The sequence below is a fragment of the Sinocyclocheilus anshuiensis genome, unplaced genomic scaffold (assembly GCF_001515605.1).
Source record: "Sinocyclocheilus anshuiensis isolate Anshui unplaced genomic scaffold, SAMN03320099.WGS_v1.1 scaffold1037, whole genome shotgun sequence".
NCBI lineage: Eukaryota > Metazoa > Chordata > Actinopteri > Cypriniformes > Cyprinidae > Sinocyclocheilus > Sinocyclocheilus anshuiensis.
In genome coordinates, this window is record NW_015555773.1 from 712,489 (window position 1) to 726,209 (window position 13,721).

At 37.8% G+C, this 13,721-nt stretch overlaps 2 protein-coding genes across 4 annotated transcripts in view; both read left to right on the top strand.

Annotated features, from left to right (window-relative positions):
• The first annotated feature begins 1,898 nt into the window (after positions 1 to 1,898).
• On the top strand, positions 1,899 to 8,654 carry LOC107674448 (inactive serine/threonine-protein kinase VRK3-like). The gene is made up of 15 exons (XM_016468424.1): positions 1,899 to 2,302; positions 3,200 to 3,298; positions 3,705 to 3,806; positions 4,036 to 4,131; positions 4,281 to 4,415; positions 4,589 to 4,644; positions 4,729 to 4,795; positions 4,887 to 4,968; positions 6,125 to 6,227; positions 6,309 to 6,401; positions 6,487 to 6,619; positions 6,706 to 6,826; positions 7,977 to 8,035; positions 8,118 to 8,254; positions 8,488 to 8,654. The coding sequence occupies exons 1-15, from the start codon at positions 2,140 to 2,142 to the stop codon at positions 8,497 to 8,499; spliced, it is 1,458 nt and encodes a 485-aa protein (XP_016323910.1). The 5' UTR covers positions 1,899 to 2,139; the 3' UTR covers positions 8,500 to 8,654.
• Positions 8,655 to 8,959: 305 nt separating this feature from the next.
• LOC107674466 (uncharacterized) overlaps positions 8,960 to 13,721 on the top strand; it is a 5,936-nt gene continuing 1,174 nt past the window's right edge. The window contains exons 1-12 of one of the 3 annotated variants that reach the window (XM_016468444.1): positions 8,960 to 9,186; positions 9,264 to 9,385; positions 9,673 to 9,763; positions 10,768 to 10,847; positions 10,945 to 10,989; positions 11,104 to 11,138; positions 11,296 to 11,447; positions 11,534 to 11,612; positions 11,729 to 11,899; positions 11,973 to 12,080; positions 12,173 to 12,504; positions 12,643 to 12,755. In XM_016468444.1, coding sequence (XP_016323930.1) covers positions 9,067 to 9,186; positions 9,264 to 9,385; positions 9,673 to 9,763; positions 10,768 to 10,847; positions 10,945 to 10,989; positions 11,104 to 11,138; positions 11,296 to 11,447; positions 11,534 to 11,612; positions 11,729 to 11,899; positions 11,973 to 12,080; positions 12,173 to 12,504; positions 12,643 to 12,755 — 1,448 coding nt within the window. In that variant the 5' untranslated portion in view covers positions 8,960 to 9,066. The remainder of the gene's footprint in view (positions 9,187 to 9,263; positions 9,386 to 9,672; positions 9,764 to 10,767; positions 10,848 to 10,944; positions 10,990 to 11,103; positions 11,139 to 11,295; positions 11,448 to 11,533; positions 11,613 to 11,728; positions 11,900 to 11,972; positions 12,081 to 12,172; positions 12,505 to 12,642; positions 12,756 to 13,721) is intronic. The other 2 variants (XM_016468445.1, XM_016468446.1) reach the window with 2 other exon arrangements.

Sequence of the window (13,721 nt, forward strand, 5' to 3'; positions counted from 1 at the left end):
AACTGTTTGCACTACAAACCATTGTGTTCATAATTAAGATAATATATTAAAATAATATGATAAGACACACAACCTTTCAATATCAAGCAGCAAAACGAACTGTTTTGGTCAGCTACAAATAGTTGGGCGGAGTGGACGCAGATGAGACCGGAAGCCAGAACCATAGAATTTACAAATGGCCGCGCCCATTTTTACAACAAGAAAAAGGTGGATAGCTAAGCTGAAAGTATATGCAGGCTACGCTGCTTTCATAGACGTACGCGCACACATTGCTCACGACAACACAGCACGTAAACTTTTATTAGTAAAATAGATTCGACAGGCCACTGACTGGCAACGTTATATTTATGTGCAATGAGGGGGTAAAATCGCTGTTTTTGAAGTAACTAAGCCTCATTGCTTGTAGAGAGAGACGCGCAGACGCAGGTTCACACACGCAACTTTCAGCCCTCTCTCGCGCTAATTCAAATAAATGATATAATTAATTAATTCAAATAAATGCGATCTTACCGCACTGCATCTCTGTGTCTGAATATCAAGCAGCAAAACGAACTGTTTTGGTCAGCTACAAATAGTTGGGCGGAGTGGACGCAGATGAGACCGGAAGCCAGAACCATAGAATTTACAAATGGCCGCGCCCATTTTTACAACAAGAAAAAGGTGGATAGAACTCATTATAATCTTGATTTAAAGCAGGCCGAATGCTAACGAGCCTTAACTGACGGTACATGACCGCAGTAAAGATAGTTTGCGGTTTGACATTCAGATTTCTTTTGGCTATAAATACGCAGCGCGCTGTCATAGACATGCAAATAATACCGAATATATATTGTAGCCTGATTTCGGCCCGAAGGGTTCGGGCTCTAAATTTAACTGTGCCGCTCGGGTCGGGTCGGGTCAGACGATCTCGGGTACGGGCCGGGTTCGGGCTTCAGTTTAAAGCCCATGCAGACCTCTACAGTAGAGCCTATAAGTGTATAATTATAATTAGCTTAACTTAAGACCAAGTGAAGTTTTCATGTAGGTAACAAAGACAAACACGTGTATGAGTTTCCCAGAAAGAGACTCTGAGAGAGGACGTATCAGCCCGAGGAGAGAGGCATTACTGGATAGAAGAGGGAAAATCTACGAGGGCAATGATCGAAGAAGAGCAGGAATGGTGCCAATTCTTCAGCAAAGCTTTTGTAGAACTCGGCCGTTAGGCCATCAGTTCCAGGAGATTTGTTATTTTTAAGGCCCTCAATCCCCTCAATTATTTCAGTGATAGTTAAAGTTTTATCGCATGCAAGCTGCTCATCTTTAGATAATGATTTAACCTCCTTTAATGAATGAAAGAAAAGAAGGGCTGAATCTTTACAGTAATTAGATTTATAAAGTTCTGAATAGAAATTACTACAGAAACAGGCAATTTCCTTAGAATTATCTGTCAAAATGCCATTAATTTGCAGAGAACTAATGGTAAGCTTCTTAGAATTGTGTTTTTCCATTCTAACAAAAATAAGCAGAGCTCTGTTCTCCTTGTTCTAGCCATTTCCTCCCTGAACGGACATAGGAACCTTCAGCTTTGTATTTATAAATACGGTCTAATTTAGATTGGAGCCCTGCAAGTTCTGTCAGGCCAGTTTCTGATAAGCCATCCTGAGTTTTGCTCTGAAGTGTTAAGATCTTTGATATAACCTTCTCCTCTTCATGCCTTCTCTGTTTTGCCAAATTGCTACTAAAATGCCTTATGCACATCCGTACTTCATATTTTAGCATCTCCCAATTTAGGCCAAATTTTTTGTCGGAAGAAGCTTTCACCCAGTAGTGTCGAATCAGAGAGGAAATTCTTTTTTTTAATTCGTCATGTTTAAGTAGAGAGGAATTCATTTTCCTGTAAGAGGCTCTAGAGTCTAGAGCACACGCAGACCTCTAATTCTGGGCCTTGTCACCTGCCGTAATACGTCAGCTGCAAATGATCACGTGACTTGTGTCAGTTACCCCGCTTCGGTCGCAACAATCCGTAAGATGTCTGTAGAAGGCTGATTCCGCAGTCACAACATTTGGAAACATCGTCGGAGGAGCTTTCCTTCTGGTCCTGACTGTCAGAACATTTTGCCGAGGGACATTTCCACCCAGCCCGTCTAATTCGCCATCACAATGCTGAACTTCTGTCCTCAGTGTGGCTCGAAGGTACAGTCTGGTTTCAGATTCTGTCCATCCTGTGGTGGGAGACTGCCAGAAGACCTACCAGAAGCTGTAGCTTCACAGTCACCCGAACCACATCCAAACTCCGTGCTTTCAACTGTGAGCGCCATGGAAGGTAAATACAGGCTTTAGTTCAACCAATTATTTTAATTACATTGATCCGAAAAGTTAGTCTACAGTTCGTTTTGTTTGAGAGTCCTATAATCAAAGGAGCAGAACAAGATGATAATGCTTTGATTCATGTCTTCATCATAAATACTTAAGTACATTACTACAACTGTTTAGTGTACAAAATATTTGCTGGTTTCATATCTACAATGATTAGATAACCATTTATTGGTTCATATGTAACGTAACGTTAAATTCAGGTGATGGCATGGTCCAGTTTTCATTATTCTCTTGTCATTTAGTTGGAGACTGTTAATCTCCCTACTCAGTCCCAACTGTAGCAGGTTTCAAAATGGACTTAATATAATATCAGCATTTAACTCACTGATTGAATATGTACTATCTATGCAGTGCATCGTTATGGTATTGGTTGCCCAGACATAAACCAGTCATATTTGTTTAAAATAATCTGAGAGAAAATATTTGTATTCTTCCCGTAAATCCCATGAATGATCTCAACTGTTTTTAATATTGATAATAATAAGAAATGTTTTTTGAGCACCAAATCAGCATATTAGAATAATTTCTGAAGGATCCTGTGGCTGAAGATTGAAGTATGGTTGCAAAAATTCAGCTTTACAATCACAGGAATAAATTACATTTTACACAGTACTACGTTTTTATTGTAGTTGTAGTTCATCAATCAAATACAGCCTTGGTGAGCTTTAGAGACTTCTTTCGACAACATAAAAAAAAATCTTCCCACCCCAAACGTTTGAATGGTAGTATATGCAAAATACTTGTAAATCTGTGTATATGCAATCTGACTGAGCTTTCATTCGGACCTCAGTTGCTTCTTTATAAATGAGTATTGACAAAACAGTAAACCACATTCTTTTTGTAGTCGATTCTGCTGGAGACTCCTCACAATCTGCACTGAATCGCCCACCTTTGTGCTCAACACGGCAGAAGACATTGAGTAGCACAGCCACGGACTCTTTAGGTGAGTCTAAGGGTGATGTGTGTTTCTAGTGTAGAAACAAAGGCTTTGTAGACATGCTAGAATTTGTGTGAAAGATGACGGCTAAATTTCAGATCAGAAGTCTTTGCCATCTCGAAAACGAAAAGCATCCCCTCTGGTTAACGAGGAGGAAGTGTCACAGACAACATCTGCTATAATAACTCAAACCCCAGGCAGACACACTATAATGTGAAACACTAGACATTATCTTTAAAAAAATAGCATGTTTTATTATAGCTGAAGGTAGTTAGATGCTCCTGTTGTTTTGAATAGACATCAAGAAAGGTTACATTATTACATATAGAAATGTTCTTCTAAATGCAAATCAACAGTGTTCTAACATTGACTGCTGAAGGATTTTATGTGAAAAACCTCTGCTTTGTTTCAGATAAGAAGTCACTGAAATCTCCACGAAAAAGAAAGGCATCCCCCCAGGTTAAAGAACAAAAGGAGGTGAAACAAACTTTTTTGGCTACACTTCAAACTCCAGGTAAGATATTGTGTACTGGGAAACTATGTTATCTTCAAATTTAGATGTGGTATCTTTTTTCAGCTATAGATAATTAAAGTAGATTTTCCTGCTCAGTCATATAGTAAATTGCAAATATGACCAAATCATTACAAATGCAATCATTTTTACACATGTTTACAAATAAATACATATTTAGGAGATTTTTAATAGTGTGTCCTGAAATGTTTTGTGTGCTGCATTATTTCAGATAAGACATCTTCGATGTCACCTCGAAAACAGAAGACTTCCCCCCTGGTTAAAGATGAGGAGGTGAAGCAAACGTCTTCAGTTATTCAAAGCCCATGTAAGATGCACTTTATAGAGGACAGACTGCTCAATATATATTGAAAATAATGTTTCATGATATCTAAAAGTGATTGCATCACATTTCTTTATTTTGTTTCATACTAAATGGCAAAAATAGCTAAATGTTGTTATTTTGTGGGTTTTTAGCCAAATGCAAAGCCAGGAAGCGAGTGTGCGCTGTTGAGCCTGTCCCAAAGGGTACAGTGGTTTGTGACCAGTCCAGCAAAAAGTGGAAGCTGGTTGAACTTCTGTGGCAAACAGAATTAGATCTGACATATGCAGGTAAGGCGTATATGACAATAACCATCTTACCCTTGATTAATGAGATGAGTGAATGCATCCATCTATGCACTTTAAATCCTTTTATCATTTTTTTTTGTCAGATGGTTAAGATAACAATAACAGCAATGCATTAAAGGTGGCATATGAATCTAAATATTGTCTATCTAATCTAGTCTGCCAGGCAAATCAGCACGCAGACTCAAATGATTGCAAGTACATGTTGCGACTGGTGAGTGCTGTGTTCACACAATGTAGTGTCTGTGTACACGTGTTTGGGAAGAAGGTCTTGATGACTTTGTGTTCTCTTTCTCAGGGGGCTAAAGAGGGGCACCTGTTTAATGAGCAGAACTTCCATCTGAGAGCAGCCAAACCTGATGCAGGTCAGTCATTTTAGCACTTGTAATGGATACATAAAGACCCAGCTTAGTGCAACTACAGGCTTTCCACAACTTTCTTTTTCTTTGTCAATAGTGGAGAAATGGTTGAAACTGCACAAATTGGACTTCCTTGGGATTCCATCCTGTGTAGGGTTCGGTCTTCATGACGCATATAGGTATTGGGTTTATATCCTTATGTTCGGAAACTTTTATAGACTAATATACACTTCTGTTCAAATGTTTGGGCCCAAAAAATATAATTTTTAAAGAAATAATACTTTTATTCAGCAAATCCTGAAATATTTCCCCAAATATTAAGCAGCACAGCTGTTTTCAACATTGACAATATGAAATGTTTTTTGAGCACTAAATCAGTATATTAGAGTGATTTCTGAAGGATTGTGGAGTAATAATGGCTGCTGAAAATTCAACTTTGCCATCACAGGAATAAAAAAAAATAAAAATAAAAAAATAGAGAACAATTATAAATTCTTATAATATTTTACAATATTACTGTTTTACTGTATATATATATATATATATATATATATATATATACACACACTGAGGACAAGGACAGGATTTGTAATTTTCAAAAGTGTTTTTAATAAATTAAAAAATATCTGAGAACCTAATGAATGACATATTCCTTTACAGAACAACTCACAGAAATCAACCATCAGTCAGTTTTAGACATTTTTTGGATGTAATACTTTTTATTCACTGTAACAAGTCAAGGACAGATAATGTACATTTCTGGTAGAATGTCCCATATATACAGTATATATATATATATATATATATAATAATTATTATTATTATTATTATTTTTATTATTTTTTTTTATCAAATAAAAGCAGACTTGCTAGTCATAAGAAGCTTTTTTCAAAAGCATTTAAAACATTTTACTGACCTTAAAGTTTTGAATGGCAGTGCACATATAATCATAGATGTCAATACATAGTGAGAAAAGCCTCAAGACATTCAAGATAAGATGTTACAATAATTATATTGACATTACAAAAATGGCTTTTGAAGCCAATATATTTTATATTTATCATAGTCTTATAGCCAACAGCCATTCATTTTGCAATTGGGAAATGGTGGAATGTATTTACATACATTTTTTCCACATCTCATCTGTAATAATGTTAGTCTTTGTGATTGTGTACACTGACGTCTTTGATCATTGATTTGCATTTCACTGATTTTCATAATCTTGCATCATGAGCACCACATTTTATGATTGTGCGTAAAGATAAAAACAGTTCAATGAGCATGAGTTCACTGTGGAATCTAATCATAACCATATTCATATTCACTTCCCTGCAGGTTTTTAGTTTTTCCTAGCATGGGTCAAACTCTACAGACAGTCATGGATGAAGGGAACGATACTCTATCTGAGAAAGCTGTGCTCCAGCTTGCACTGCGACTAGTGAGTGTGCTATTCAATGACGTTCAGATTTGTTTCTATTTCCACACATATATATAGTATGTGTGTGTATGTGTTTTGTAGTTGGATGCACTGGAATTCATCCACGAGAAGGAATATGCCCATGCAGACATCCATGCTGGAAATATTTACATCAACACTGACAGTCACACAGAGGTCAATAAGCATGTCCCTTATGAACTGAACATATATACTCTATATATTACTTAAGTATTAAAGCGTTTGTTTGTTCGTTTGGTAGGTTTTCTTGTCAGGCTTTGGTCATGCATTTAGGTTTTGCCCTGGTGGAAAGCATGTGGAGTACAGACAGGGTAGCCGCACTGCACACCAGGGTAACATCAACTTTATCAGTGTGGATTCTCACAAGGGAGCTGGTGAGCATCACTTGTTCATTGCATTACTTACTTTATCCGTGTACGAAAGCAAGTCTAATTTACTATGGTCTATGGGTGTTTTGCAGGTCCCTCTCGTCGTAGTGACCTGCAGTCTCTGGGTTACTGTATGCTGTATTGGATGACAGGTTCACTACCCTGGAGTCAGCTCTCTCAAACAAGCTCGGCCATTGCTGCAGAGAAGGAGAGGTCAGTGAAACCACAAAAACATCTTCATCAGGCATATATTCAAGAGAGACCGGTTGCATAAACTGCTTAAACAGGCCTTACAAGTTAGTCATCAAATTTTTTTTTTCAAGACTGGTCACAACTTTAAGTCAGTTACATAAGAAGGTAAATTTGAATCCAGAAAGTAAGACTGATTACCCCTTGGCTAACTGCTATGTGGTCAGACTAGTTCTTGTAACACAGTAACATAACATAATAATAACATAGTGGCTTATCATATACTTACTACCTGGAGTAGTGTGGTATAGTTGTTAAAGCTTAGTGGTGGTAACTGGTAACCTTCAAGAAACAAACCTTTACTGTGAGCAAAATGTTTTGTTGATACTAAGGACCCCTAAATATGATGGACCACCTTGTTAAAATATAAAGGGAACTAAAGGGAGTTATTTTTAAAAACTTTAATAATTGGTCTGAATAAAATTCGAATAATAAAGTTAAAATAAAAAAATAATAATATCTGAAAAACATAAAGTATTACTATTAAAAATTGTAATTTAATACATTAAGATAATAGTTTATATAACAAAGAATTGTAAAAAACATTTTTACGTTACGTTTTTTTTTTACAAATTGTCTGTGGACCCCCTAGTACCCCCTTGAGGGTCCTTCTTGGAGTCCAATTTGAAGAGAGCTGAACATAATCTATAAAGGCATTTCTTACAAATACGTTTTATTTTAAAAATAAAATATACAAATATTTTTTTCTAATAAAGAATAAATTATTTTTATTTCCACCCTAGCTTGTGTACTGCGTCTATTGCTTACTTTTGAAACTTGCTTTTTGCAGTGCTGCAGATATTGTTGGCTCTTGTATGATAAATTGCTTGTAATGTTCCTTTGAAATAGAAGCATCTTATTGATTAATTAAGAAATGAAGGTTGCTAGCCCATCATGAGCCATTAGCTTTCATTGGCTGAAAGTACATGAACAGATTTTCATTGAAATACAAGCGACTGCTATCTGACTACGTCATCATACCATATGCATTTCGAATCATAAAGGAACATCGCTACTGGATGTACAATTTTCAAGAATTAAAACATACCACTTTACAGAGGTAAGGCTACAGTTACGTGCTTTTATGTTGAATATGTTTTCTGCCTGCCTACAGGTATATTTCTGATATCACTGGACTTTTGAGTGGCTATTACAAACAGAAGAAAGCTTCAGGTGAGCATGCTTGTTTCTATTCTCACTTCATGTGCTTAGTGCTAGCGAAGATGCGTATGTAATGTTTTGTTTTGTAATTTAGGTGCATTACAAAAATACCTGTCTAATGTGATGAGCCTGCAGTATACTGAGAAACCAGATTACACACTTCTGAAAGCTGGGCTTCATGAGAGCTTACAGAAGATGGGTGGGAGTCTGAATGAATCACTGAATTTGCAGGTAACACATATTCCAATATTTACATGACTACTCCTATATATTGTCTGCATATTATAGGTAACATAGTCATCCAGTTTCATTCTCATGTATTTAATACAAAACTGCAACAGCTAACAAGGTAGCTGTAAAAAATAAATTGTTCATGTGCAATTTTTAAGTTGGCAACTTGTATTCATGATCATGCTGACAGTTTGTGAAGTCTCAGTCTCACTTGTTTCTATTTTTATTTACAGGTGAAACCATAATGTGGAATGTGATTTAATGGTTTTATGGAATGTTTAAGAAAGCTTTAATGTTTTACAAGCAACTTTTCTTGCAGTTTTTACAATGATATTGCTGTGTGCATGTTTTCTCTCATAGGTCGAGTTTTAATCACTGATTTATTAGTTGTTGTTTTTTTTTTTTTATTAAGAAAGCAATGTTTATTTGTAAGAGTGACTTTTTTTATACAACAATCATTTCTCCCCATTACATTTCATGCCATCAGTGAAGGTAAAGGTTTTGTTGTAGGTTTACACTTTGGGAAAGGGCATGTTCATGTTTTTTCCTTTTTATAAGTGGTATTGTACCTTACTAAAAATAATAAACAGTACCCAAAAATGTACTTATCTCAGTTTTTTTAATGATCATTGCTACCGCAAGGGGGCATCAACGATTCAAACGTATGTGATTGTAACGGAACTCAAATCGCCAGGTGTAGTTTTCTACACGGAACCAAAAGATAGCATCAATGTTCAATAAGGAGGCGCGAAGACTGATGAGCTCGTTTATTGTGTTTACACTGGTGGACAGTAACAGATAAGTTACACACCATGAATCCACCAAAGATAAAGCGTCGGCGAATGGCTGAGCTGGAGCCGTGGATCGAGAAACTCGTCCAAAACTACGGCCAAAGCCAGTGTGAAACGACTGTAAAAGCCAACGTGGTCGGCGTAAGTAGTAGCAAATGTGTGTGATCATCTCTGTGGAGTGTCGCGTGAGTACTGAAGCGCGGGTGTGTGTGTGTTAGGTGTGTGATATCTCAGACTCGCAGCGGATGGAGCACACAGATGCCTGTATGCTGTTCATGTCCGATGGGAGCGCTGTCATTCCCGCGGTGCTGAGCGACGCCGCGTGGGAGTGTCTGCAGGAGTGAGGGACCTATTAATGCTCTGTTATGACACCACTCACTACACACCTGAGCCCCTGTTTTTATCTAACTCATCTGGATAATCGGGCCCAGTGAAAATCGTGCTGAAATAAGCACAATCTAGCTGTTACAAGGGCTCTGATCTTCTGCCTTGCAGCAACTGTTGCCTTGAATTTTGCACTTGCATGAGTGAATTTCAGAGAGCACTACTTTCAGTTTGAGTGTAATGACAGTAATTCAATCAAACTCAAACATGACTGTGTCAGAGTTTTGTCTTCTGTTTCTTCAGCATGGAGGAGATGGACTCTTTTACAGGCCTGCACAATGCTATAGTATATGTACGCAGCTTTGAACTGAAGTTCGACATGAACCCTGATCTGGTATGTTATATGTATGCAATTTTTTCATCCCAGCCTCTCAACATTTTTCATTTCAGTGCTGATGCATTACTAATCGAAAAAAAGTCATGCCATTATGTCAGGGGCCTTTTTCAAACCAAGCAGCCATCGGATGGAGACAGAGCAAGGTCACCCTGGTATATATTGCATAAGTATGACCTATAATTCATACAGTGGCCTAAACGTTAATATTGCGCCCTAATGATGCTTATTGTACTTTTGCTCATGTTGCAAAAATGTTAAAATTTTGTTGAGTTCTATTTGAATTTAACTTAATTCTTTGTGGGGGAGATTATAAAGCATTTAGCTGAATTTCAGCTTCATGGCAGTATATCTGGTTGAAAAGAGTTTAATATATTTTCGTTTAATAGTTTTTAGGCTTGTTTGGTCTAGAAAACTGTAAATTGAACTTAAAACTAAATTTAATAATTAATCTTAAATCACAGTTGTGTTTCAGGCTTTTAGGAGTCTTGTCTCATTGTCTCACCTCTTTCTTCCATATTAATCCATGTTTCATATTACTTCCTGCCTACTCTGTAGTGCACTATCCAGAAAAAGTTGCAAAGTGCCAAAAAAAAAAGAGAGATGAATATAATTTTTTTTAATAAAATATTTTATTGGGTAGAAATTGTGATTTTAAAATATTTTTTAAAAATTCTCCTCTTAAATTCTTCAGCTTTGGAGTAAAAAAAGTTTGAAAACCACTGCCTCGGGGAGTTGAAAAACACTGTGTTAAGGCGAATTTTCGCAGGTGAAGTGTAGTCATTTCAGTGGAAATATGCCTAGTTGGGAATTCAGATTTCTCAATGGTTTCAAACTGGTCAAACAGATTTGCCGTATTGACCAACAGATAGCTTCTTGGTTTAAAAATGACTTCTGTGTGAACTGTGCTTCATACACAGCTACACTATTGACGATTGACCATTTTGCTTGCAGAATTTTGCACTTTTACGTACATGTTTGTTTTGTTTGTTTGTTTTTTTCAGGCATCTTGTCAGTTTTACTTGAAAGTCAGTCGAATGAACATCATATGCATCGCCTCAAAGCACCACCACCCCCCCAGCTGGCAAGTCATTGATCTCTCTACTAAGCGTGCAAAGTGATGTTTCCTAATCGCACTAAATCAATAACAGTTAATCTTTGTTAATCGAATTATCTTTCAGCACAACTCTCTCATCAGTCAGAGATCAGATCATAAAGACATGGAGGTGCGTTGACCTTATTTATAGTTTGTGTGAACACATACATCACACAGAGAACTGTAGCGTGTTTTTAAGATGATGTGTTGAACAGGTCGTGTTAATTGTATTGCTCTCTGTCAGATCCCGCAGGGAGGGTTCAGTAAGTTCAGCCTCTGGTAAGTATCACACACTCTTTCTCTTTGTGTTTCTTTGTAAAGCTTGCATGTACACACACCTTTTGCATTGAATGCCTGTAATTTGGATTCGTAATGTCATTTATAAAGCGAAGACACAGAAATGATAAAGATGTGCGTTGTGTACCTAATTTCCCAGGGGTCTCGCTCTCGTCTCTGTTGGACGTGTGGCACAATGACATTATAATAAATATTCTGAATGATGCAACGGAGAAAATAACCATGTCTGCAACGTATTGTCCAAGTGTGGCAACACCAACTCACTGGCACAGAGAGAGGCTTCACTGGAGGGTAAAGCTGCTTCCTTGGCAACTTAAAGGCACCAGCTGTTGACCAGACAAATTATCATTGCGTATGGGTGTGTGTGTTTTTTCCAGGGACAGGAGCAGTTCATTGTCCCCGTGCCTTTTCTTCTCATCCCGGAGGAACAGAGGGAGCTGATGACAGCTGATCCCAGTACTGTCTGCTGTCTAATTAATTGCTTTTTTCATGACAACCCTTTGGGCATTCAACCAGATTTCAACGTGCATGTGGCGCCCTGTGCATATGTGTTTTTGTCTCGTGCACATCAGTGTGCGCAGGTGCAGACAGTGAGAGTGAGACGCCAAATGACTTGGCCCAGCCCCCTGAAGAATCGCATCCAACCAGCGCGTCGAGTGCAAACCAAACAATGGCCACTCAGGACGGTTTAAGTGTCTCATGTCCAGATGAAGGGCCGTCTACTCTGGTACACACAAGACCAGGTGAGATTTTACAAAAGAAAGTCAGTGCTGTTCCAAGTAGATGTGTTATTAAAGCCATCCCTCTGTCTCCCAGAGGTTTTGTGTGGAACGGGGGAGCTATCTGGGGATGGAGAGAGCCCATGGGATATGTTCACGCAAGAGCCGGCTCTATTAGGTAGACGTTCCACCTCAGACTCAAATGGTAATTTCCTGTTTAAGCATATATTTATTACAATAACAGGGCGTCATTGTAATTGTGCACTAAGCATTTCAATCATTTTTGTGCTGATACAGACCCAGAACAAGAAAGTCAATCGCTTTTAAAGGAAGTCCCCCCATTGCCTGTAGCAACAAGCACCCAAGCCCAGTTCTCAAAGCAGATCTCTGGAGGGGTGTCGGTGGACGGCATTACACTCAGTCAGAGACCGAAACCGACCCAGTTTAGTCCGTTCCACTCGAGCGATAAGTCTTGCAGAGACCCCAGTCAGGAGCAAGACAAAGAGCGTGCGCTGAGTCCTCCCTCGTGGCTTGTCCATAATACAGCCCCACCCTCTGAACAGAGGCCCCTAGTGTCTCCACCCGCCGGGCCAAAGCCCTCGGCGTCTCCACCCACCAAAGCCAGGAAAGTGAGTATAAATGATATTTTGCTTTGTCCGAGCTGGGCAGTGTGGCTCACTTGCATAATATGATATGACTAATGCTTTCTGTGGGACTAACCAAATTAAGAATATATCTAGTCCTAATCTATTTGTGTGTTGCATCAGAAATGTGGCTACATTGTCCCAGCTTCCCTGTTGCAGGTGCACTCAGATGGAACGCCTTTTTCCTATTTGTATCACCCACAGCCTCAGGTTGCCACAGCCCTTGGCCATTTCCAGTGAGTATGATGTGTTCCCCACTGACACATGCTGATTATAACATGCTTGTAATGTGATGGCCAATGATCTAAGAACTGTTTCACAGTTTTGTATTCTTGTACTTACACAATAGCAGTCAAAAATTTGGACGTGGTGTATATATATTACTGACTCTCAACTTTCCACAAAAATATTAAGCAGCAACTGTTTTCAACTTAGATAATAATGAAATGTGTCTAGAGCAGCAAATCAGCATATTAGAATGGTTTCTGAAGGATCATCATGTGATCCTGAAGATCCAAAATTCAGCTTTGCATCACAGGAATAAAATACATTTAAAAATAGAAATCAAAATAGAAAATAGTTATTTTAAATTGGAATAACATTTCACAATATAAGCATTTTTGTTATTTGAATGCATAAGAGACTCAAAAACATTTAAAAATCTCACCAACCTCAAAATCTTGAATGGTAGAAAGGTAATATATGCATGTATATTTTACTGTAATATTTTTATTATATCAATATTTTTATATTTTATATATATAATATGAAATAATATAATACATAGTATATATTTGATATAAATTATATATAATATTTATGTATATAATATATATTTATTGTATTTTTCATAATTTAAGCATATGCCTTTACAACAAAAGGTTTGTGTGAAACAGTTTTGACTGCTAGAGTACCTATAATAAAGCTTTCTAGATTTGAAATCTGAAAACCAGATTAGCATCAGAAAAAAATGAGAGCAGAGTGTTACCTAGACAGTGGACATAAGTGTGTAACATCAGCGGTCCAGTATGAAGAGTAAAACCAAATCCCCTGGGAATGAAGCCATCGTCTTTCAACCTAACCACAGTAACCTACACCCCTCATATCCAAGATCTATTTATTGGTTGCTGCTGGTTTCTACCTGTGTGTGTGTGTGTGTGTGTGTGTGTGTGTGTGTGTGTGTGTGTGTGTGTGTGTGCACG

Bases quoted from the DNA above. Each gene is read 5' to 3' on its own strand.
- LOC107674448 (XM_016468424.1), top strand. From the start codon at position 2,140: ATGCTGAACTTCTGTCCTCAGTGTGGCTCGAAGGTACAGTCTGGTTTC. The intron at 6,827-7,976 runs GTCAGTGAAACC...GCCTGCCTACAG, and splicing joins ATTGCTGCAGAGAAGGAGAG to GTATATTTCTGATATCACTG. The intron at 8,036-8,117 runs GTGAGCATGCTT...TTTGTAATTTAG, and splicing joins CAAACAGAAGAAAGCTTCAG to GTGCATTACAAAAATACCTG.